The 25,283-nt window shown below is 42.7% G+C and overlaps 2 protein-coding genes across 2 annotated transcripts in view; one reads left to right on the forward strand and one right to left on the reverse strand.

The window, feature by feature from the left end:
- The window catches only part of ALDH7A1 (aldehyde dehydrogenase 7 family member A1), a 41,440-nt gene extending 36,931 nt beyond the window's left edge, over positions 1 to 4,509 (reverse strand). The window contains exons 1-3 of the mRNA XM_043586642.1: positions 4,265 to 4,509; positions 2,769 to 2,822; positions 1,770 to 1,835 (exon numbers count right to left, since the gene is read on the reverse strand). Of these exons, the coding sequence (XP_043442577.1) occupies positions 1,770 to 1,835; positions 2,769 to 2,822; positions 4,265 to 4,456 (312 nt within the window). The 5' untranslated portion in view covers positions 4,457 to 4,509. The remainder of the gene's footprint in view (positions 1 to 1,769; positions 1,836 to 2,768; positions 2,823 to 4,264) is intronic.
- A 5,132-nt stretch (positions 4,510 to 9,641) lies between these two features.
- Positions 9,642 to 23,498, forward strand: PHAX (phosphorylated adaptor for RNA export). The gene is made up of 5 exons (XM_043586653.1): positions 9,642 to 9,800; positions 11,969 to 12,582; positions 14,961 to 15,081; positions 17,030 to 17,113; positions 22,511 to 23,498. The coding sequence occupies exons 1-5, from the start codon at positions 9,705 to 9,707 to the stop codon at positions 22,778 to 22,780; spliced, it is 1,185 nt and encodes a 394-aa protein (XP_043442588.1). The 5' UTR covers positions 9,642 to 9,704; the 3' UTR covers positions 22,781 to 23,498.
- Positions 23,499 to 25,283: the final 1,785 nt, after the last annotated feature.

A 25,283-nucleotide genomic window follows, 5' to 3' on the forward strand; every position in this document is an offset into this window, starting at 1 on the left:
CAAAACATAACTCTAACAAACATTCTGTATCGAACTAGAGGAGGTAAGGGGATTAAATTTAATTATCTCATTTAGTGCATTATCCATTTTTTTAGTAAGGAATAGGTATTTATGATCAAAAAGAAAAAAAATTTCATGTATTTATTTATTTGGAGAGATAGTGAATAGTGAAGGGGGAGGGGCAGGGGGATGGGAAGGGACATAATCTCAAGCAGGGTCTGGAAGATGTCAGCATGGAGTGAACACCGGGCTCGAACCCACAAACCATGAGATCATGACCTGAGCCGAAATCAAGAGTCCAATGCTCAACCAAATGAGCCACCCAGGAGCCCTCAAAATAATTATTATTTTTTTTTTTCAACGTTTATTTATTTTTGGGACAGAGAGAGACAGAGCATGAACGGGGGAGGGGCAGAGAGAGAGGGAGACACAGAATCGGAAACAGGCTCCAGGCTCTGAGCCATCAGCCCAGAGCCTGACGCGGGGCTCGAACTCACGGACCGCGAGATCGTGACCTGGCTGAAGTCGGACACTTAACGACTGCGCCACCCAGGCACCCCTCAAAATAATTATTTTTAAAACAATAAATTGGTACTGCTTTGGACACTCTTAGGTACGGTGAACTTTAGTTACCACTCTATTTACTTTTGGAAGTGGTATTTCACTGCTCAAGGATATTCTCATAGCACATAATGGAACCCTGAGCCAATTTACAGCCTCATTTAAAGTCAAGATGTTTCTCCCGCTTTACAAAGAGGGGATCCCGGGGCTGACAGCTAAGGAGCATCCAATTCAGGGCTCTCTGGGAGAGCCTGCCCCTCCCCAAGTCACCCTAGCAATATTTGATTCAGAGAAAACACGGGCTCAACAGCCCGCAACTTGGCAGCACTGGGTTCTGTAACTCAGGTACAGAGGTTGGCAAAGGCCACATTCTCCAGTAAGCAATTCCAATTAGTAACTCATTTAAACCTCACCAAAACTGCAGGAATGGAGGAGGAATTCTGGGTCTCCTCTATTTACAAGACAAAACAGAGGGGGGAGAGCTGGGTTAAACCATCCACATATTCCTGCAGCCTCAGGCCTATAACCTTTGGTGGTAGATCAAAAGGGATATTCAGAGTGGGAGAGGAGAGGGAGGACTGGGAAATCCAGGCCACCCCAGTTCTTCCCTCTCTTCTCCTCCAGAGCCTGGCCCTCACCTAGTGACAGCTCTCTGTGACCCAGCCCGGCCAGTCACAGCCCCTAGAGCCGCTCATATTACCCCTGGTGGAGACAGTGACGGAGGAGGCACAACTTGCTTCCAGGCCTAATCAGAGGGTGGAGGAACTCAAGCCCCTGTCCTCTGAACCAGGAATTTCTGAGACGCTCCTTCCCACACTCCCACATCCCCACCTTTGCATAAAGCTGGCAGGGGGAGTGGGAAGAAACTGCGATAAAAAGGGTGTTTCTAGCATACATATTCTTTTCTTTTTGTTCAATTAGAAATTTAAGAAATTTCAAAAAAATAAAAGAAATTTAAGAAACTTCATTTGGAAAATAGAGTATTCAGAGCTGAAGTTTACACTACATCACTAGAGACTTTTAATCCATTTTAAATCACCCATTTACTGAAAGCCAAATATGGAAAAGGCACAATCCCAGGTCTACAGCAGAGGAGATTAGCACAACCCCCAAGGAACTCCCATTTTAGGGAGCCTGACTCCTCATCAGATTTCTCTATATCTCCCTGCAGTTACAACAGATCATGGTGCTGTGACCTTCATACTCACCTCTGCCCAGATTCTCCAGGCTTCCCTTGCTTTCTTCACAGTTTCTTCATAGTCAGCCACGCTGGCCTAAATTAACAATTAGGGGGGAGACCAAGGGAAAAAGAAAAGGAAGCAATGATCCCCTTGTGAGAAGCTACAAGATTTTTGCAAAAGGACTGGAATCTCTCTGGGTGACCCTCAGATTTGTAGATTCCAATGATTTTCTCAGCCTATGTATCCAAACACTCATGAGAACCCAGTAAGACAACTTCAAATTTAGCGGTGCTTTTTACAACATTGCTCTTTTTATGCATATATAATGCATTTAGTTTATTTCCTTCCATCAGCAGCATTTGAAAGGTTTTTTTTTTACATTTCTTTTTTATTTTATTTTATTTTTAATTTACATCCAAATTAGCATATAGTGCAACAACGATTTCAGGAGTAGATTCCTTAATGCCCCCTACCCATTTAGCCCATCCCCCCTCCCACACCCTCTTCAGTAACCCTCTGTTTGTTCTCCATATTTATGAGTCTCTTATGTTTTGTCCCCCTCTACAACATTGCTTCTTGAAGCAAGGTCCATTAGCCTCATCTGGGGACAACACGTGACATGTTATCAGAAATTCAGACACATGGGCTCCATCCCAGACTCCACAGGTCAGAACCTTCTTTCAAAGAGGAGAGGATTCTGAAAAATGGCCTCAAAGGGACACACCCTCACGACTTTTCCGTTCCACCTTTTCTAAGGCGCCCAACACAAAGAGTGGGCAGTCTCTCCCAGACACTCTTAAAAGTGAAATGAAAAAGAAACACATTATTCTCGGACTTTGAAATTTCATGTTGCTTTTTTTTTTTTTTAACATTAATTTATTTTTGAGACACAGAGACAGAGACAGAGCACAAGCAGGGTAGGGGCAGAAAGAGAATGAGACACAGAACCTGAAGCGGGCTCCAGGCTCTGAACTGTCAGCACAGAGCCCAACTCAGGGCTCAAACTCACACACAAAAAAAACTTACCTGTCGGACTCTTGCTATTGGTTCATTGTTAGCAGGACAATAAGTCGTGATAACCTTAAAACAAAAACAAGATGACTTAGAAAATGCAATTGTTTCCAAACTGGCAGAAAAGATCAAATGGGGGAAAAAAAAAAAAAGAGGAGAAAGGGAAAAAAAAGATTCCACATCCAAACTGGGAATTTTTACACTAACTTCTATGACAAATAGGCCACCCATAGAGCTTTCATTCTTGACCTAAACATTCAGAAGCACTTTTTGCAAAACCCACCCTTGCCTTCTGAATTTTAGGTTTAAAAGCAATAGCCTGACTTAATTACTTCGCCACTTTTTCTATTAATAACAGACAAAACTGACGAGTTTTACTTACTCTTCTCTCTTACTCTGCCCTGGTCAGAAGGTGAAATAGTCAACAATGGACAACTATGGAAAAGGGCTATGTCCACCCAAACTGCAGAGATTAGAAAGAAAAAAATCAAGACGTAGCTAAAAGATCTTCAGGAGAGATTAATGTATCGAGGAGCCTAATGATTCGATGCCACAGGAAAAACAGGTTCAAACTATCAACAGAAGAGGGGATTAGGGAAATAATTTAAAACACCTGCATTTCCTACAGTCACAGATAACCAACAAGATGTTTCCTGTAACAGACTAAGTTCATTATATCACACATAACAAACTTTGTGGCATGTTATGTAACTTTTTTATTTTTTATTTTTTTTAAGATTTATTCGTTTTTCAGAGACAGGGACAAAGCGTGAGGGGAGGAGGGGCAGAGACAGAGGGCGACAGAGTCCGAAGCAGGCTCCAGGCTCTGAGCTGTCAGCAAAGAGCCAGAGGCTAGCTCGAACTCACTAACCGCCAGATCATGGCCTCAGCCCAAGCCTGACGCTTAGCCAACTGAGCCAACCAGGCGCCCCTATGTAGCATTATCTTATCAAACCTTTCTTTTGCATGCGGCCTTCAAAACATCTGATTGAAAATAACCTTACCTTTCCATTGTGTTCTAGAAAACATTTTATTGAGCTTTAACTGGGTGCCTGGCCACGAAAACAGAACAGGATTCCAGCAAGTCTGAGCTTGCAAACTCCAACAAAAGATTGCAGAAAAGACAGTGGAAAACTAAGTCAGCTCATTACCTGGGGCGCGTGTCACATCAGAGGAGCCAAACACAAAATTGAGGGAGTTTCCCACCGCTAAAGCGTGTGGCATTTCTCACTACCCATTGCAGAACTCTGCCGCTAAGGCTGTAAGCATGCATGCAAAGTTCAGGCCCCAGCGGCTCCCAAATGACACTGCTTTGCCACAGCATACAAAGACCGAGAAATCTAGGGGCATTTTTTAAGGCACGCTACACAAGGGCACTTCTGTGTGGTTTCAAAACCTCCCACCCAGTACAACGGTCCACAGCTGCAGCGGGGGGGGTCGGGTGCGGGCAGTGACCGCGCGGCCTCCCGGAGCGCACTGAGGCCGCACAGATTCCCGGGACCCCCGCATACCTCTCCCCGGCCTCCCCAACTTCCATTATACACGCCCTCGTTTTCCTCGCGGAGCCCCAGCTCCTTCAGCCAAGCGTACTGGGCCTGATTGATGAGCAAAGTGGACATGAAGGCGGCAGGCCTGTTCCAAGCGTCCGAGAGCTTGCTTCCCCTCAAGAGGTGCGCACACAGCTGGCGGGGCACGCGCCACATAATGAGACCCGGACGCTCAGCGCGCCCGCGGCCCGGGGAGCGGCTGAAATAGCGCCCCGCCCCCCGCCCGGGGAAGCCTATTGGGCAGAACGGGTCCCGCCCCTGGAGCTCGCCCCTGCTGCGCCGCCCGGCCGGCCTGGGTCTTCCGGGGACGCGCGGAGCTCGCGCCCGCCTAGAACGGAGCGCGTGCCACAGGGAGGAAGCGAGAAGGCAGGCTAGTGCCATCTGGTGAAAGACGCCGGGAACGCGACTTCAGCTAGAAATGCAATTTTTTTTTTTACATTCATTTATTTTTGAGAGGCTGAGTGAGACAGAGCACAAGCGAGAGAGGGGCAGAGAGAGGAGACACAGAATCCGAAGCAGGTTCCAGGCTCCGAGCAGAGCAAGCGTTCAGCACAGAGCCCCACGCGGGGCTCGAACCCACGAAGGGCGAGATCACGACCTGAGCCGAAGTGGGTCACCCAACCGACTCAGCCACCCAGGCGCCCCCCCCCCCATTTCTTTTTTTTTCTTTTTCTGTTGTTGTTGTTGTTGTTGTTGTTTTGAAATGCACATTCTGATTCGTTGGACCTGGGCTGGGGTCTGAAAGCCGCCGCCGTTTCTAATCAGCTCCCAAGTGGTGTCTCGGTTGTTTCCGGGGAGTAGCCAGAGGAGGTTTTTGATGGAGGGAGGCAGAGGGTTGTTTTCACTGCTTTGTTAAATTACAAATTAGAGTTTTCTAATTAATGAAAAGTGTTAAATGATGACACTTCTTTCTAAATACCCTGCCCGTGTATATTCTTGCTTTTGAAGAACGAAGACAATTTTGATCAAGTCTCTTCATTCTCCATTTCTTCGATTTTCCTGCAATAGCCTTTCCACTCACTCTCCACCTTCCCGGCGCTTACCATCTCCCATCTTACTCCACAGTGACTGGGTCTACATTATGTACGGAAAATACTAACTTCTCCAAAAGTTAAAAATAGGCATGCACTGTTGAATCGAGTTAATACTTCCCTCAGTGATTCCCAACCTACCTTTTCAAAATATTACTTCTAACTGCAGGTGGCCTTCCACATTGCAGCCAGACATACTAAGTCCCTTTGTTTCTATACAAGCCTGTTTTCTTCCCACTGTGCTTTTGCCTTTACTATTCTCCCCACCTGTAAAACTCTTCCTTCCATTTCTGCATTCAAGGTTGACCTTTATCTGTTCCAACCTGTGGCTCAAATAATTTCAAAAATCACTCTGCATGTATCAAACAACTACCAGAAACTACAATGTAAGTGCTGCATATACACAAATGATGTTTCTGTTTGTAAATGTTACACTTGTACCTATTCAGGCAGGGATCATCTCTAACTGAGCCTTGCATGGCTGCACAATTCCCAGCATTGAACAGGCTCACGTATGCTCACATGAATGGATGAACAAATGAATCCGTGACTACACGGTAGGAGTAGTAGGCATGGATACTTTGTTCAGCACTGGTAATCTATCAACAGCCCAGCTACTACCTTCATCTACCCCTAGGACTGAAGCACTAATTTCCTTCATTCTAACTCTCATTTTTTTTCTCAGTCATTTTAACCGAGAATTTAATTCTCCTCACTTTCTGGCTGAGATAGTAAGATTCCTTATACATGTATCCCAACACCCCAGTCTTCCTTTTCTTCTCCTCTATTTAATTCACAAGACATTCACAGATGTACTAAATTTAAAGTTTTTTTTAATGTTCATTTATTATTGAGAGACAGAGAGAGACAGAGCATGAGCAGGCGAGGGGCAGAGAGAGGAGGAGACAGAATCTGAAGCAGGCTCCAGACTCCGAGCTGTCAACACAGAGCCTGACGCGGGACTTGAACTCACAAACCGCGAGATCGTGACCTGAGTTGAAGTCGGACGCTTAACTGCCTGAGCCACCCAGGCGCCCCCAGATGTACTAAATTTTAGGAGAAATACGTAATGCTCTCAAGGAATGTCAGATTCTTTCTGTCCACTATGTCAAGTAGAGAAGTTCCTGTCTCTCTAAACCAGTTCTAGGAAAAGAGACACCAGTAACTGCCTACGTTGAAAACAGAGATTGTATCTCTCTCTTTTGCCTCCATTTTTCAAAACTGACTTAGCCCTGCCCAATAGGAGGTCAGGAAAAATTATAAGCAATGAATTTTGATGGGGCAGAACAGGAAGAGACAAATGAATCATAAGAGTACATTTCATATATGAAAGAGAATGAAATGAATCACATATGCAAGCATATATAAAAACTGCAAAGCCCTACAGAAATGTAAATGTACAGACTGAACTCAGGACACCTTGAAAGCATTCTGTAGTAGAAGTGGCCGTCTGCAAATGGCCAATCCTGCTTTCCAAATATCTTTTTGAAAGGCATTCTAAGATGGTGATTAAAACAAGGACTCTGGAGTCACATGAACAGTGCTTATGATGTCCTCAGTGAATGCTAGAAGTCTTCGTTCCTCAAGGAGAGCTAGCCAGGAGGCAGAGGGATGTGACCTGAACATGAATGCTTGCCCCAAGGCAGCGATAAATTAGAGAAATCACCACCACTTGGGATACAATTTCAGTTTTGCAAACTCAAAACCTGATTTGTCAGAGCATTGGTGAGTGACACCGTTGCTCTGGGCAAACTCATTAATCAAGCTCACAAAGAAATGATGCTCCAACTAGAAAGCTGGCATATTATTTTTTGGGAAAATTATCTTCAGAAAGGAACAACAATTCACATCCTACAATCACTGCATTCTCTCCCAGGATACAAAATCTATTTATTTAACAAGCCCAGAATAAGAAGAGTTATTGATTAGCAATATGACACCAGCATTTAATGGCATCAGGCTAAGATAGTTTCCCCAGTGTCCAAATTAAATGATAGATTCAATGCAGTCCCAATCACAATACCACATTTGGCTAGCAGATCTAAAGTTTAAATGGAAAGGATTGAACAATCCTGGGGAAAATGAACAAATTTACATTACCTAGTTCTAACAATTATTATACAGTTGTACAATTATTATAAACCTAAGTAGTCAAGACAGTGTCACGTTGGTATAAAGATAGACATCAAGGTTAATGGAACAGAATAGAGAACGCAGAAATAGACTCTCATATATATAGTCAATTTTCAATGAAGGTGTCAAGGAAATTCAACGGGGAAAGGATAGTCTTTTCAACAAAAGGTGCTATATTAATTAGATATTCACATGCCAAAAAAAAAAAATGAACCTTGACTTTCACTTCATATCATATACCGTACTTAAGCCCAAATGGGCCAGGGACCTAAAAGTAAGAACGAGAACTGTAAAACTTCTAGAGGAAAACAGTGCAGAAAATCTTTAGAAAGGGACCTATTCTATGCATTTTATATTTAGCTGCATCTCATACTACATAGGAAAATGTTAATTCTAGCATGAAATTTGACTCCTACCTCACACCATACACAAGCAATTCCAGGGGGATTGTAATTTTAGGTAGGAAAGATAAAGCCATAAAGTTGTCTAAGAGTTAAGAGACCTGGAGTGAAGACTCAGCTCTTATATAGCATGGCTGCAATCTCTTTTCATTGTCAAAATAAGGAATTGGACCAGGTGATTTCCAAATTCCTCTATAGGTTTAAAAAAAATTTTTTTTAATGTTTATTCATTTTTGAGAGAGACAGAGACAGAATGCAAGTGGGTTAGGGGCAGAGAGAGAGGGAGACACAGAATCCAAAGCAGGCTCCAGGCTCTGAGCCGTCCGCACAGAGCCCGATGTGGGGCTTGAACTCATAGAGCTGTGAGATCATGACCTGAGCCGAAGTCAAACGCTCAACTGACTGAGCCACCCAGGCGCCCTGCTTTATAGGTTTTAAATTCACATTTCACAAATTTACATTCATTCCATTCCATACAGTCTAGAAATTTATTCCAAGGAAATAATAAAACAAGTTTATAAAAGTATGTGTTAAATGCAAAATTGGCTACAGCCTAAACGGGTACCATCAGAGACTAAATAAATGATGGTATCTCCAAGCAAGGGAATACTAGGTAGACATTAAAAAGTATCCAGGATAAATTGCTGTATTTTCTTTTTTTAGTTTTTAAAAAAATTTTTAAGTTTATTTATGGGGGGGGGTGTAGAGGGGCAGAGAAAGAGGGAGAGTGAGAATCTGAAGTAGGCTCCATGCTGTCAGCACTGAGCTGTATATGGGGCTCAATCTTAACCAACTGGGAGATCATGACCTGATCCGAAATCAAGAGTAAAAGGCTTAACCCACTGAGCCACACAAGCGCCCCTAAATTTTGTAAAGCTTTTTTAAAAGTACAATCTACCCGCTAACATGAAGTTGGAACTCACAATGCCAAGATCGAGAGTAGCATGCTTCAGTGTGGGGAGTGGCTCAGTCTGTTCAGCGACCACTTAAGGGTTGAGGTCATGATCTCACAGCTGGTGGGTTCTAGATCGGCCCTACCAGTTGGGGAAGTGAACACTGGAGAGAAACAACAGTAAATAAAACAGACATTCCGGGGGGGCGGGGGGGGGGGAGAAGAAAACAAAATGAAAACAAATACACATGGCTATTGATGTCATGAAGAAAAACAAACGTTTGTTCAAGAGTGAGAGCAGAGGATCTTGTTTTAGTTAAGGTGTTTGAAGGTGGCCTCCCTGAGAAGGCAGCATTTAATCAGAAAACTGAACCATGTAAGAGAACAACCTGCGCAAAGAATGGAAGTGTCAAGGGTCCGCAAGGCAGAGGCCACAGCAACTGCAATTGCCTTGAACCGTGAACAACAAAGGATGCTTGAGGGACAGTGTGCACCGAGCCCAGTGCGCTTGGAGAGCTACCTCACGCGCTGTCTGAAAGTCTCCCCAAGAAGCTACGAAAAGAATGGATTGAGCAGGAGCAAGAATGGAAGCAAGAAGCCTTGCGTGGAGCATCCTGGTGAGGGATGTGAGGCCAAGGTAGGAATCCCCGGCGGCCGCTGTCCATGCACAACCTTATGTTTGCACGAAAACAAAGTTTGAGAGAAAACGTGCCAAACTGTTGGGGAAACAGGAGATTGATTTTCCACGGCGCGGCGCTAGTGGTGCACAGTTTGCAATGATTGTGCATATCCGCCGGCGTTGACCCAGGTATCCGGAGCAGGCCGCGCGTAAGGTCAAAACGGGAGCCGGCCCCTCGCGGGGGCGCCCGAGCAGCCGCCGCCGTCTGGACCTTCCCGCCGCCCCGCCGGAAGTGCTCTCCTGACCCGCCGCGCCACGCCGCGGGAAGATGGCGCAGGACGCCGGCGACATGGAAGATGGGCAGCTTTCAGACTCGGATTCCGACATGACGGTCGCACCCAGCGACAGGCCGCTGCAGGTGCCGGTGAGTGTGAAAGGCGGGCGGGTAATTCGGAACCGGGAGCGCGCAGCCCGGGCTGCGAGGAGGCACGGGCGGCGGTGTGGGTGAGGGGCGGGCGCGCGGAGCCCGGACTGCACAAGGGACGCGCGGCGGTGTGGCTGAGCGTCGGGCGGGCGTCCCCGGCCCGGCACGCGGGCCCTGGCGGCGGGGAGAGGCGCTGGGCGGGGACGCGACAGCGGGCCGTCCGAACCCTGGCGCGGCATTTCGTTGCCAGGCGGGATCGCGTGGCTTTCGGCCTCCTGGAGACTGGCGTGCGGCGGTCGCTTCGCCTGCCCTGCGGTGCTCTGGGTTTCCCGAATTTGCGGAGTTTGCCTGCCGCGGCGCGAGTAGGTTGTCTCGGCCCGGCAGATGTTGCCGAAAATTTTATGAGCTGGGGACAGCGGCCAGAAACAGCCTGTGGCACTCCTTTTCCCCTTGGGCAAGTAAGGAGACTGAGGGCCGGTAATGAAATTCATCGTATGCACTGGGGCCTGGTTTTCCATAGTCCCAACCGACGCCGCTTCGCCGTGCAATAATGTGACACCCGATTTTGTGTGAACCTCCCCGTTTTTTAAATGGGAGTGTATTTTGATTGCCTGCTAAGTAGCAAGCACTTTGAGCGAGCTTTGTGCTAGGCTACTTGCCTTCGAAAACTGGCGCCTCTACTGTGTGACCAGTGCCAAGGTATTTAGCCTCGTGCCCCAATTTGTGTAATGGGAATGATAAGAATACGCCGCTGATAGGGTATTTGTTAGGGATTTAGTGAGTCATACAGTGCACAGCAATGCCTGACGAATCTTAGATGCCTTAGTTACTTGAACAAGGGAAAACTGGCTCCCCTTCCTGCCTGCCATTTCTGGCACATACTTGTGTTTAGTACAAAGTTGTTCCCTTTTGAATGATGTCTTAGGAAATTGATACAAAGGTTTCAGTTTTGGTTTTCAGTCTTTTCCAAGTTGTTTTACATAGATTGACCCATGACTCGGTAAGCTTAATAGCGTGAACTGTGCAGTGTTAGAAGGAGTCAGGGCTTCCTATGTGTAGGAGTTTACTATCCAATAGCAAAAGAATATGGTCACAAAACCCTACAAAGGAAGTTGATTTGTCGAAGCGCAAGAACGGCGTGGTTTTTTTTTAAATTTTTTTTTTTAACGTTTATTTATTTTTGAGACAGAGAGAGACAGAGCATGAATGGGGGAGGGACAGAGAGAGAGGGAGACACAGAATCGGAAGCAGGCTCCAGGCTCTGAGCCATCAGTCCAGAGCCTGACGCGGGGCTCGAACTCACGGACCGTGAGATCGTGATCTGGCTGAAGTCGGACGCTTAACCGACTGCGCCACCCAGGCGCCCCAGAACGGCGTGTTTTGAAACAAAGAAAAATTGTCATAACTGTGTTCACCCTAAAACAAAACTTGTCAATTATTTTACCAGCAAAAATGGGATTTACTCTGAAACAGCAGAGAATCACAACTCTGACCAAGCGTTGCTAGGGCAAAACCGTAGGCAAGTGGGAATAAAGAAGAGGACTGCTCCTCTTTATAGGGGAGGGGGAAGAGTTGGGAGGGAATAAGCTGGGAGTTTAAAGTATAGTGGCTTTTCATTGGTTGAGTTGGGACAGTCTCTCAGTGGCTGGGCTGTTGCCAGGCTACAAGAAAAGCTTCCGCTTGCTGGGTTAGTAAGGTATAGGCATCTTTCTGTGTTAGGTGCAAGTTATGGTCTTTTCCTGATGATAAGGCAGGAGAAGTCCCTCTTCTAGCCTGCTGACCCTAGTTTAGTGAGGTTTCCTTTTATTAATTTTCACAACTGGTACTAAAAATTATGGCGTATGTCATTTTCGAACATTCTGACGATAACTGAAAATAGAGAAAATCTTCCAAGGTGGCAATTAAGAGCTTCGGTAAGTTTTTAGAAAAAAGCCTTAGAACTAAGTGCTGTATTAGCTTTACAAATAAGAATTTGTGGTTTTAAAATGGGAAGATTCCGTGTAGAACTTTAGAAAAGTAGGGACTGGATCAGTTTCAGAGATTCATTGAGGATTGTTCTGCCTCACGGTGGTCCCGCTGAATCCCAAAATAACTTGTTTAAAACTGGGGCGAGCTGGGTGCAGCTGATGTGTTTCCTGCGAATTGATTGCATTTCTTTTCACTTGCAGAAGACACTAGGTGGGGACAGCATAGTGAGGCCCTTCCAGGGTACTGCAACGCCTTGTGCACCAGTGTCACATTATCGGACTGTTAAAAGTGTGGATTCCAGTGAGGAGAGTTTCTCTGATTCCGATGATGATAGCTCCCTTTGGAAACGCAAGCGACAGAAATGTTTTAATCCTCCTCCCAAGCCAGAGCCTTTTCAGTTTGGCCAGAGCAGCCAGAAACTACCTGTTCCTGGAGGAAAGAAGGTTAACAACATATGGGGTGCTGTGCTACAAGAGCAGAATCAAGATGCAGTGGCCACTGAACTTGGTATCTTGGGAATGGAGGGTACTATTGACAAAAGCAGACAGTCCGAAACTTACAATTATTTGCTTGCGAAGAAACTTAAGAGAGAATCTCAAGAACATACAAAAGAATTAGACAAAGAGCTAGATGACTATATGCACGGTGGCAAAAGAATGGAATCAAAGGAAGAGGAAAACGGGCAAGGTCATCTCAAACGAAAACGACCTGTCAGAGACCGACTAGGGGACAGACTAGAAATGAACTATAAAGGCCGGTATGAGATCACAGAGGATGATTCGCAAGAGAAAGTAGCTGATGAAATTTCTTTCAGGTGAGCATTAAAATTTCGCCTACAAATGAGTGCTTGGCCAACAATCTTCCGTTTATTGGAAATGAATCTAGGTACATTAAGAATGTTTCTTTTTAAGGTTGAAAAATTTTTTTTAATCTATTTTGAGAGAGAGCATGCGTGCGCGCGCGTGTGTGTGTGAGAGTGTGAGTGAGTGAGCAGGGGAGGGGCAGAGAGAGGGAGAGGGTGGATCCCAAGCAGGCTCCGAGCTGTCAGTGCCCCATGCCAGGCTCCATTCCAGGAACTGTGAGAGTGTGACCTGAGCTGAAACCAAGAGTTCAGTGCTTAACCGACTGAGCCACCAAGGTGCCCCTCTTTTGAGATTTTTAAATTTGAAGGATGGACTCTGGGCTTACTTGGTTATAGGACTATATCTGTGTTTCCTTAAATTTGGACAGGCCTGATAAAATAATTTTGCAAGCTTTTAGGAACTTTTAGCAGCTCTTCCCATTTAGTGCTTATCTTTTTAAAAGCTTATGTTTTCAAATTGTGGGGTTTTGTTTTGTTCTTTAGCATTTTTGTTTTGTTTTGTTTTTTAGTTTTTTGTAATGTTTATTCATTTTTGAGAGACAAAGAGTGAGTAAGGGAGGGGCAGAGAGAGAGGGAGACACAGAACCCCACAGGTTCCAGGCTCCATGCTGTCAGTACAGAGCCCAACATGGGGCTCAAACCCACAAACCGTAATACCATGACCTGAGCCGAAGTCGAACACTTAACTGACTGAGTCACTCAGGCACTCCTGTTCTTTAGCGTTTTCAAATACTCATCACCTTTCTTTTATAATTTCATTGAGGCATATTGTACACATGATAAAATTCACCCATTTTTGGTGTTGATTTTTTAGCACATTTATCAGTTTTACAACAATAACCATAAACCACTTTTAAAACATTTCCATCGCCCCAATAAGATCCATCATACCCATATGCCCATTTAAAGCTATTCTTTGTTCCTATCCCAAATAACTGCCAGTCTACTTTCTGTTGGCATAAATTTGAATTTTCTGGACATTTCATATTGTTGGAATCATACAGTGTGTATTCTCTTGTGCTGGATTTATTTCACTTAATGTAATATTTTTGAGATTGTCCATGTAGCAGGAATCAACACTTTTTTAATTTATATACATATACAAACATCCATATTGAATTGCTGTTCCATTTCTTGGCTATTATGAATAATGCTCTATGAGCTTTGACATACAGATATTTGGAAACATTTTAATTTCTGTCGGGTAAATGCCTAGAATAGAATTTCTTGGTGTGTAGTAAATTGATACTTCATTTTTTTAACAAGCTCAAATTTTGTTTAGCTTTTTATTAGCTCTGAGTCGTTAATGAATAATGTCACTTGAAAACAGATATGGTTCAAGAGTAATATTGTGGTAGGAAAACAAGTATTTACCTTCCAGGCAAGCCTGTCAATGTTAGTACTGGATTTTTAACCTGCAGAGAAAGTTTGGAATTCGAGCGTTGGAAAGGAATTTAGAGATTTTTTTATAAACCAAAGACATCACTTTACAGATCAGGACACTGAGACCCAGTAGTTCATATGACTTCTCAAAGTCACAGTTGTGTCAGAGAGTCGGAACTAAACCTTGGTCCCTTTGTTCCTAGTCTAGTGCTCTTTCCATAATACAGTTCCTCTTGTTGAGAAGGAGCAAGGAAGCCAGGTCTGGTTAGAGAACTGGTAAAACTCCCATATTAATCCTTTATCTCTCTGGAGTATGGACTCTGACGTTAGAAGTATTGCTTAGGCTTCCTCTCTTTTTACCTCTCAGTAGTAGGATGAGGATAAGTACCTGTTTCATAAGGTTGTTGACACAATTAGCTGGGATAATGCCTACAAAATTTTTAGGATTGTGCGCATCCCATATTAAGTCAGTAAATATTAGCCATAGCCTTTGTTCTGAGGCAGAGAGACTAAGAGGAAGGTGCTATCCATTTTAAAGCTCCCAGACGTCGCTGGGACTTTTAGGCATAATAATTGAAAGCATAGTGTATGTTTTTTAATTGTTTTGAAGAGAATGGACTTACCTTCTTTTGCTTTTAGGCTTGCATTCCCTTTGCTGGATGGGCACATTTATTTTGAAACCACCATAATCCATGAAGGCAAAATGAGGGGGCGAGTTATGAGACTTGAGGTGGAACCTTGAGGTTACTGTCTTCTTGGGTGACCCAAGGTAGCAGCGTTTCCCTATCAGTGATTCTAAGGTTAAATATTGAATATTTCAAAACACAGATGTTAGCAGAATAGGATTTTGATCCCACTTGGGCACTAACCCAGGAGACTAAGGTAGATTTCTTCAACTTTATACAACAAATAAAGAAGTTAATATTACTCTGTTTGTTCCTTATCAGGTTGCAGGAACCAAAGAAAGATCTGATAGCACGAGTAGTGAGGATAATTGGGAACAAAAAGGCAATTGAACTTCTGATGGAAACAGCTGAAGTTGAACAAAACGGCGGCCTTTTCATAATGGTAAGACTAACTACTTTGTTGTTTCCATTTTATATTGTGTTTCGTGTGATTATTTTACAAAATAAACTTATCTCTGATTCTTGGATCTCTTACCAATTTATTGCCGTGTGTTTCAGATTTTAAAAAACTGAATTTAAAAATTCCGTATCATTGGTTTTTGCATTTATTACTTTTCTTACAAAAACCATCCATAAATTGTGTCCTGTTAGTGAGTGGTCAACAACACATCTCTTACAGGGTTTGTTGAAAGTAGGGGCTAACATTTTTTTTTTTTAATGTTTTTTTAAGTTTATTTATTTATTTATTTTTTTCAACGTTTATTTATTTTTGGGACAGAGAGAGACAGAGCATGAACGGGGGAGAGGCAGAGAGAGAGGGAGACACAGAATCGGAAACAGGCTCCAGGCTCTGAGCCATCAGCCCAGAGCCCGACACGTGGCTCGAACTCACGGACCGCGAGATCGTGACCTGGCTGAAGTCGGACTCTTAACCTACTGCGCCACCCAGGCGCCCTAAGTTTATTTATTTTGAGAGAGAGCACAAGTAGGGGAGAAACACAGACAGGGAGAGAGAGAATCCCAAGCAGGCTCTGCACTGTCAGCACAGAGCCCCACGCAGGGCTCAAACCCACGAACCGTGAGATCATGACCTGAGCCGAAGTTGGACACTCAACCAACTGAGCCACCCAGGCGCCCCTTTAATGTTTATTCATTTTTGAGAGACTGAGAGAGACAGAGTGCGAGCACGGGAGAGGCAGAGAGAAAAGGAGACACAGAATCTGAAGCAGGCTCCAGGCTCTGAGCTGTCAGCCCGGGGACCGTACCCACGAACGGTGAGATCATGACCTGAGCCAAAGTCTGACACTTAACTAACTGAGCCACCCAGGTGCCCCCGATATGGTATTCCTATTTTTAATTTTTTGAGGGACCTCCATGCTGGTTTTTATAGTGGCTGCACCAATTTACATTCCCACCAACAGCGTACAAAAATTCCCCTTTCCCCGCATTGTCACCAGCAGTTGTTATTTCTTATCTTTTTGTTACTAGCCATTCTGACAGGTATGAAGTGAGAAACACTACCATTTGAGAATGACCAGAAAGACCACTATTTTTGCTTAGGCCAGATCACACGCAGTGGCAGTTTATCCTATATAATGGTTTTGGAGATAACGTTTAATTCAGCTTTCACACTGGGAGACGACGAAGTCTGAATGGCTTCTTTCTTATTTGCTCTTCGTGAATTTGAAAAGTAACATCATGTGAAAGTGAGTCAATATTACTTTAGAAATAGGAAAGAAACCCATTAGAGTAGATAGCAGTGGCTAAGGAAATACCCTGTGAGCATAGATTATAGAATTTAACAACAAGACAAGTTATAATAGTCACGAAGAGTGCTTGGGTCATTCAGTTGGTAAACATCTGACTCCTGGGTTCAGCCCAGGTCATGATTTCTAGGTTGATGAGTTCCAGCCCTGCATCGGGCTCTATGCTGGCAGCATGGACCCTGTTGGGGATCCCCTGCTTGTGCTCTCTCTCTTTTTCTCTCTCAAAATAGATAAATAAACTTAAAAAAAAATAGTCATGGATGTATTGGCACCTCTTTTTGTGTCACTGCTAATAGTTGAACACAAAGTTATAGATTCATTAATATTTTATTTAAAAAAAATTTTTTAAGCATTTATTTATTATTGATAGAGATAGAGCGTGAGCATGGGAGGGGGAGAGAGAGAGGAGAGACACAGAATCTGAAGCAGGCTCTGGGCGCTGCTGATAGCACAGACACGGGCTTGAACTCACGAACCATGAGATCATGACCTGAGCTGAAATCAAGAGTTGGACACCTGACTGACTGAGCTACCCAGGCACCCTGGTACCTGTCTGTTTAAAAGACCCTTTGGCCATTCGTGGACAGAGTATATACAGTCTCGTATTTCTGCTTCTTTTTGTAGAATGGTAGTCGAAGAAGAACACCAGGTGGGGTCTTCCTGAATCTCCTGAAAAATACTCCTAGTATCAGCGAGGAACAAATTAAGGTAAATACAAGCTATAGTGCCCTTGACTTTTAAGACCCATCATAATTTGACTTCTCCTCAGCTTCTTTCAATTCCCATCACCTGTTTTGCCTTAAATTGACCAATTTTGTCATTGTCTCGTTTCAAGTAAAACATGTGCCTTTATAAACTCTTCCTCTTCGTTTTCTTCCCTTGCTGAGCAGCGTCACAGTTTCCTTTATGGCCATTTTCCTGGTCGTTTAGCCTGTGATTATTTTTTCTAGCCTCCTACAGCCTTTTATTAATGAAAGATTTCAAACATGGAGAATAGATGAAACAGTAACGGGATGAATTTCCTGCACTTAAGATTCGGGGTTGTTAATATTTTGAGATTCTCACTTTACAGTTGTTCTTCTGTACCAGTTGGAAAAAAGTAACAAACATCATGACACTCAGCCCTAATTATTGTAGGAAGGAACTGTTAATAATAAGGACACTGTCTTACATTGTATCACCTAAGAGAAAGAAAAACAATTTCTTAGTATCAGGTATTGACCATATTCCAATTTCCTGAATTGTCCCCAGAATGTATTTTCTACCTTTTTTCCCTCCCTCAAACTCGGATCCCATCTAGATTTTCACATTTCATTTATTGTATCTCTTTCGCTCTCTTTAACTCCACATTTTCTTTCATGATTTAGACATTTTGAAGAGTCTGAGATGGTTGTCTAATAGAATGTACCACATTGTGGTCATTGTGTCCTTGTGGATTTGTTTCATTTCATTCCTCTGTCTCCATTAGTTCTTATGAACAAAAGCTAGCCTCTTCACTATTCATCATTTGTATGTTACTAGAATGTCCTCTTTGGGCGTTCTTCTGCAGTGTGAGTTTTTCATGGCTCAGCATTTATCTTTTAATTTGTTAATTAAGGAACGTGATTACATTTAGCAGATACAATCAAGATTAAGAACTTCTTACATAGGAAAGAGGTGATGGACATGGGACACAGATGGTGTATTGGATCAGCTTTGTGTTCTCTTTATTATAACTGGATAGCACATGTCACAGCATTGTGGTTTAGCCGTTTATAATGCTAATGATGACAGGTAAATAAAAGCCACTTCTCTCGAGCTAACGCACCGTCAGCACAGAGCCAGACTTGGGACTCGATCCCAAGGAACCGTGAGATCATGTCTTGATCCGAGATCAAGATCTTGTCAGTCGCTTAACCAACTGAGCCACCCAGGTGCCCCTCAATGTTAGTTTCCCCTCTTTTCTGGCTGTCCACTTCCAGTCATTTTTTTTAAATCTGCTATTGAAATTGCTACAGGAAATGTTACTGTTACCGCACATTTGAAATCTCTTGTACATAATGCCTTTTTTTCCTCCTGAAACAATGACTGGTAGATTTGTAACAATGTCATTTTCCTGAGGAACAGCCTACTGAGTAGTAGAGCGGGGCTTAACTGCTTGCGTTTTCCCTCCTCCCACACTGTAATCCCTGACAAAAGGTGTGCACTGAGAAGGAGCATTCTTCTGAGGAACATTAAACATTGTTTCATAGCAGAATGTCCCTGTTTACAGAGAAATAGCAAGGTGAGATAAAAAGAATTCTCTAACATTCAAAATCTGGGTTTTAATCTTAATTTTGCCATTTAGTGATTACATGAATACAAACAGAGCACTTACTTTCTCTCAGCCTTAATTTTGTCATCTATGAAGTGGGGACTGTAGTAAGTGCCCTGCCTATTGAATAGAGCTCTGAAAGGATTAAAGAAAGTGGTATCTGGAGAAGATTCTTCTAGGTAACCAAACTTTGGACAGACAGTTTCCACAAGCAGAAGAGAAGAAAATAACATTTATTCACCATGTCTGCAGCACTGGGCCACTTATTTATAGGATTTAATCTGCACCCCATTCTGTCAAAGTAGATGTTCCTGTGTTATGCACAGGACGAGTAATAAAAATGATTAGCCTGGGATTGCACAGAATACTGACTTGAAACAGGTTTTTTTCACTGAATCACAGGTCTTTGAAATTCAGTTCTCATTGTGGAAAAAGAGATTTTAATGTTAGTAGGTTATGTTAAACTACCAGAAACATTGCGTTGTAACAACAAACGTAGAAACATTTGGAATACCTAATAATTAAAGAATGTTGACCAAGAGGGACATTTTTTGAAGTTTATTTATTTTAAGTAATCTCTGCACCCACTGTGGGGCTCGAACTCACAACCCTGAGATCAAGAGTTGCATGTTCTTCTAAGCCAGCCAGGCATACCCCAAGAGGGACATTTTTAAAAGGACTGCCCTTTAGCCTCTATTTTTGTGAAGCATTAAAAAAAATTTTTTTTCCGACATTTAGTTTATTTTTTGAGAGGGAGAGAAAGAGCATGCATCGGGGAGGGGCAGAGAGAGAGAGGGAGACACAGAATCGGAAGCAGGCTCCAGGTCCCGGGCTGTCAGCACAGAGCCCCACACAGGGCCCAAACCCAAGAATGGCAAGATCATGACCTGAGCCGAAGTTGGACGCCCAACCAGCTGAGTCCCCCCAAAGCACCCCTTTTCACAGCATTTTTAAGAAAAGGAGAAAAATGCAGTATTATTCAAGTTTTTTGAAAGGCAAAGTACAAATTTATAATGAAAAAGAGGCATGGGACAGTTAGTTGATATGTAAAATAGCAAAAAGTTACCAATGATTTGGTCTACTTTAGGGGGGTTTAAATGTTTTGGCTTTTAAGGTTTTCCTTTGTTTTTCCAAATTTTATGCATGGTGCGTGGCTTGAGTAGTTTTGTTATTAGAGGAAAAAACCTAAAGCAAATAGTATTTCATCATAGGTCATTTTAAGTGTCATCAAATGATAATGTTATAATTGTTCTTTGATCACTATAATGCTAACATTCAGTCTGTAGAATTTGGAAGGAAGCGGGAGCTGAATTGAGTGGGTCTTTTTGCCTTTTTAAAATTTGTGTTTTGGTATGTGACGTACCATTTTGTTTTGGTTTGTAATTAAGTTTTGTTTTGGAAAGTATAAAGTTTGAGAGAAAAAAAAGAACGAGTAGTTAAAAATAAATTAATTTGCTATATATATATATATATATATATATACTTGCACACACACACACACTTTTTTTTTTAAATGTCTATTTATTTATTTTGAGACCGAGAGCATGTGCACATGTAAATGAGCAGGGGAGGGACAGAGACAGAGGGGAAGAGAGAATCCCAAGCAAGCTCTGTGCTGTGAGCACAGAGCCCAATGCAGGGCTCGATCCCACAAACCATGCGACCATGACCTGAGCCAAAATCAGGAGTCGAGACGCTTAACTGACTGAGCCACCCGGGCACCCCTTAGCTGCTATATTTTTTAAAAGTTTGGCTGTAATGGTCCCCCTCTGCAAATAGCATACAGTTGAGGTTCTTAACTTGTAAAATTAATTATATATACGTAGGAAAAAAACTGCCCTCAGATTATCTCTTGTTTGCATTTGTCATAACAACACTAACAACAGGTTACAACATTTTTTTGGGCCGTTTCCCAGTTTGTTCTATCACATTCATAACCCATGGAATGCAGTTCCTTTTAAAAAGTCTTGATATATTTGGAGTGAAAAGGGCAACTTTATAATTTTACTGAGTGTTGCCAAGCATTGTACTACTTAGAATTGTTGTTATCAACATGCTCAGATGTGCTTTCCCATGAAATGGAAATGCTTCTCCTTGCAGCTTCTTTTTCTCTCTCCGCTTGAACGTTAAGTAGACTCTTTAAAAGATTGTGAATTGTCACTCTTCCGTGAAGGCAACGCAGTCGGTTTTAAGAATGTGAATTTGGAGAGCTACTAGATGAGCTAACTTTTTATACCTTCACCTGTTGGCTCTGCAGTCTTGTGCCTCACTTTCCTCATCGGATTTTAATGTATGTGCTGCCGATGCGGGCACTCTCCCTTTCCTCGTCAGAAAAGGATAATACCCACTCCATGAGCTTCTGGTGAGAGTGAACAGTTCTTAGCACCATGCCTGGCATGTAAATGTGCCTGTTCAGTAAATGGTTGCCAGCCTCATTTTCCTCTTGTCACTTTCTTGTGTCCTTCCTCCACTTCTTAACACGCGTACCCTCCTTCTCCACCTCCAATCCCTTGTCCTTTCTCTAGCAAATACTTTTAGTCCTCCCGTCCACCAAAGCGTTCATCTTCTGAAGCTTTCCCTTGTCTCCTTAATTTAAGAGTTCCTTACTCCTTCCTCTGCTAATTCTGTGTGCTGCTTGTAACTACTTAGCATAAATTTTTGGAGAGGGTCCCCTTTATTTCACCGTCTTCCACAGTGGTTTTTATAAACAAGGAGGGACTTGTGATTTGTGCACTTTAAGGACATAATAGAGACTGACTTGGTTACAGCTTTTAATAATCCCTTCCCAGAAGATAATAGGGTGCCCATCCTACCTTCTGTTTTAAACCTTTGAACCTGCTCTGTCTTAGCAGTCATTTTTGGCCTTCTCTTCAGATCCCTGACCTACTTTTCTTTCTTTTGTACCCTCTGAATCTACACTTCTCCACCTGTATCAAGGTTCCCAGAGGCTATTTTAATGTTTTTCCATGTAATAGTTTAATAAAACGCATTTTCCACTTCAGCTCTCATCTGCTGGCAGTTTTGCGTCTTGGAGGAGGTGAGGACGTTTGGCAATGCCTGGAGAAGTGTTTGGTTGTCACAGTTTGGGGATGGGTGGATATATGCTAGTGGGTAGAGGCCAGGCATGCTGCGGAACACTTTGCAGTGCGCGTGGCAGACTGCCACAGCGGTCGCCAAGGTGGAGGGCCCTGGACTAACAATCTCGTATTTTTGTGTTATAAAATCCCTTTTCTGTAACTTCCTGGAATATATCCTAGTGCTGACTACATTGTGTTTATGCCTTGTGGTCTAAGTTTTTGACAGATTTGTGTGCCCACGTTAATTACAGTGACATTTTTTAAGGAATGGATGTTTTCCATTGTGTAGGTTACGTGATCATACTTAGTCACACATTTCAGGTGTTGCTTGGTTTCTTAGCATGCGCAGTCACGTATGGTTATTATGACAGTTTCCAAGTTAGTACACTTTGTTTCAAAGACTTGTGTTTTTCTTGTGACAAATTAGATTTTCTTTAACTCCTGAATGACGTGATTTTCCTGCTGTCTCGTCCCACGTAGGAAACCTGTAGCTCTGATGGTATGTTATGGTTGAATAAGCGTGGGCCCCGGAGTGAACATGGGGTTGAGTTGGAATTACAGCTTCATCCTCTGTCTGCAGTGGGGACTCCCCTACTGTCTTAGACTCTGTGCGTCATTTACGAGTCTAATAATATTTCCTTGTTTTCTGTGAGAGATGGAGATCACAAAGGGTCCACCTTGTACCAGACATTTAATAAACGGTCCTTCTTGCTTAAGGTTGTTCCTTTATTGTAGGACATTTTCTACATTGAAAATCAAAAGGAGTATGAAAATAAAAAGGCTGCTAGGAAGAGAAGAACACAAGTGTTGGGGAAAAAGATGAAACAAGCTATTAAAAATCTAAATTTTCAAGAAGATGATGACACATCACGAGAAACTTTCGCAAGTGACACCAACGAGGCCCTGGCCTCTCTTGACGAGCCACAGGAAGGCCACGGAGAGACCAAGTTGGATGCAGAGGAAGCCATCGAGGTCGATCATTCTCACGATTTGGACATCTTTTAGTACATTTTGAGGATTAAGCCTTTCTAGAATAACCTTGTAATAAGCCATTTCTACTGAGATTGCTTCGTTTTACTTTGCACTGATAAATCTAAAAATCTGGACAGAAAGAACTGTTTTCTTGCTGAAAATAATGTTGAATTTGTGGGAAGATGAATGTTATTGATAGACCCATTTCTCATGTCTGACAAAATATTTAAAAGTATATAGCAGAGATTTAATTTCTCAATCTGTTGCATGTGTTAGTTATTACTAGTTGATAATTACTTTTGTCCAGGTCATTGTAACATGCCATTCAAAAAGTTGTTTTCTTTTTTTGATTTATCTTTGTAGCGAATTATGATTGGTTTCAAAACATTCCGTAAAAAGATCTTAATAAGGCACATAAATTGTTAAACTATTACAAATGCATTCAAATTTAGTTTTTCTGTGTTCTGAGAACTTTCAAGCAATTTTAAGGACAGAGACAAAACAGGTTTATACTCATCAGTATAAACTTATTTGTCAGGAAGTAAATTAACATCAGAAGCTTTTCAAAGAAGTCTTCATTCTTAACTTTTTTTGGACTTCCTTTAAATTAACTCGATCTTACACTGAATACTGAATGTGATCCATACCTGTGTAATTTATCATGTACATTTAAAAAATTCCCGGTGGTTGCCTGCCTAAGACTGCTTTACCTTATGTTAAGGAAATTGGGTATTAAAAATGTTACATCTGCCTGAAGTGTCAAATTACTCATTCTTATTGAAGGAAATAAAAGTAGTTAAGGTGTTCCAAGGGTTGACTTAATAGTCTACAAAATAGATTAGGCAAAAATATGTAAGAAGCAATTGTAAACTCTTCTTTACAGATAGTTCTTGAAGTTTTTCTTTAGTTCCTGGAATACATAGTCATTGAAGTTGGATCTAAGGATACAAGCTGGAAAAGAAGAGGAAAATGGTTATTGGTTGCTTTTTATTCATGACGAACACAAAAATAAAACTAGATTTTGTGCAGTGACTTTTTTTTTTTTAAGATTTATTTATTTATGTAGTGTCTATACTCAGCATGGGGCTCAAACTGGGCGTTGTGAGTTCAAGAGACTCAGGCACCTCTCAGCCAGGTGCCCCTCAAGTGACTGTTTTTGAAACCTCAGACATACTTTCATAAAATTGCTATAACCAAGGGAAGAAAACTATTTTAAATACGTAACTGAATATTGTTTCTGAGATTCTTTATGAGAGGTGATCTTAAAGGTATGTTACGTTGGGATAGGGCACCTGAGTGGCTCAGTCATTTGAGCGTCGGACTCAATTCGGCTCAGGGCGTGATCTCCCGGTTCGGGAATTCAAGCCCTGCATCGGGCTCTGTGCTGACAGTGCGGCGCCTTCTTGGGGTTCCCTGTCTCCCTCTCTCTCTGCCCCTTCACCCCTGCCTCAAAAATAAATAAATAAACATTAAAAATAATAAGAAACGTGTAATACTTTGGGAAAAATAACATCCAGTTAAGTGCTAGTTTATATGCCACACGTTCATGTAAATACTGCTAATATTTCTAGTTACACTTGTTGAAGAGCATTAACATTACAGTCTAGTTCATCTTCACTAAATGGACCATCCTGGTTCATTTTCACCAACAGTTGTTACCTTACTATCTGGAAACTGTACGGGTTTCTGGTATGGATTAAACCCTAACGTTAAATGCAAACCAACAGTTGAGGTCTTTAGTTTTTTAGGAATCCATTCCATATTATTATTATTATTTCATCTTGGATTCTTACCCTGTACTTCTGCCACAAGGTACTGAAGTTTCGAAAAAAACGAACAAACCTGTCAAAATGATTCTGCAAAATCTTTCCTTTTTAAAAAATACTTATTTTGGGGAGAGCACAAGTTGGTAAGGGGGCAGAGAGAGGGGGACAGGATCAGAAGCAGGCTCTGCACTGACAGGGTGACAGCAGTGAGCCTGATGCGGGGCTCGAACTCACCAACAGTGAGATCATGACCTGAGTTGAAGTCGGACACTCAACCGACTGAGCCACTCAGGTGCCCCACTGCAAAATCTTTCTGAAATGACCCAGAGAAGGATATCAATTGGTGTTCACTGGTACCTGTGTAGAGAAACTGTGACTTCCTGGAATTCTACAAATACCCATTGCAGCCATACGCTGAGGGAATTGATGCCAAATGTTCAGCAGGATTTTTGACGTGTCCCAGATCGGTTTATTCATTAGTGTGAAAGAACTGCCTTAACCTCACAAAAGAGATGCAATTCAGGTTCAGTATCATGGGTGGCAAGTTCAAGTTAGGGAACAAAGGTACCACATGGAGCCCTGTGAACTCCACCGAAAGCAGCCTCTGGAAAAAGAAGCCCTAAGATGGGGATACTGCTGTTGGCTGATGGCTCTAACAGCCCCATAAGCCTTCTTTTCATGTCCAGGTCACCCCAGGACTGAGTACATGTATGAAAAAGACTCTTACTGTGATCCTTCCTCTTTAAAATAGCATCTTGGGAGGCGCCTGG

The sequence above is a fragment of the Prionailurus bengalensis genome, chromosome A1 (assembly GCF_016509475.1).
Source record: "Prionailurus bengalensis isolate Pbe53 chromosome A1, Fcat_Pben_1.1_paternal_pri, whole genome shotgun sequence".
Taxonomy (NCBI): domain Eukaryota; kingdom Metazoa; phylum Chordata; class Mammalia; order Carnivora; family Felidae; genus Prionailurus; species Prionailurus bengalensis.

Coding starts and splice junctions, on each gene's coding strand:
- PHAX (XM_043586653.1), top strand. CDS start 9,705: ATGGCGCAGGACGCCGGCGACATGGAAGATGGGCAGCTTTCAGACTCG. Junction 15,082..17,029: donor ACGGCGGCCTTTTCATAATG/GTAAGACTAACT, acceptor TTCTTTTTGTAG/AATGGTAGTCGAAGAAGAAC. Junction 17,114..22,510: donor TCAGCGAGGAACAAATTAAG/GTAAATACAAGC, acceptor CCTTTATTGTAG/GACATTTTCTACATTGAAAA.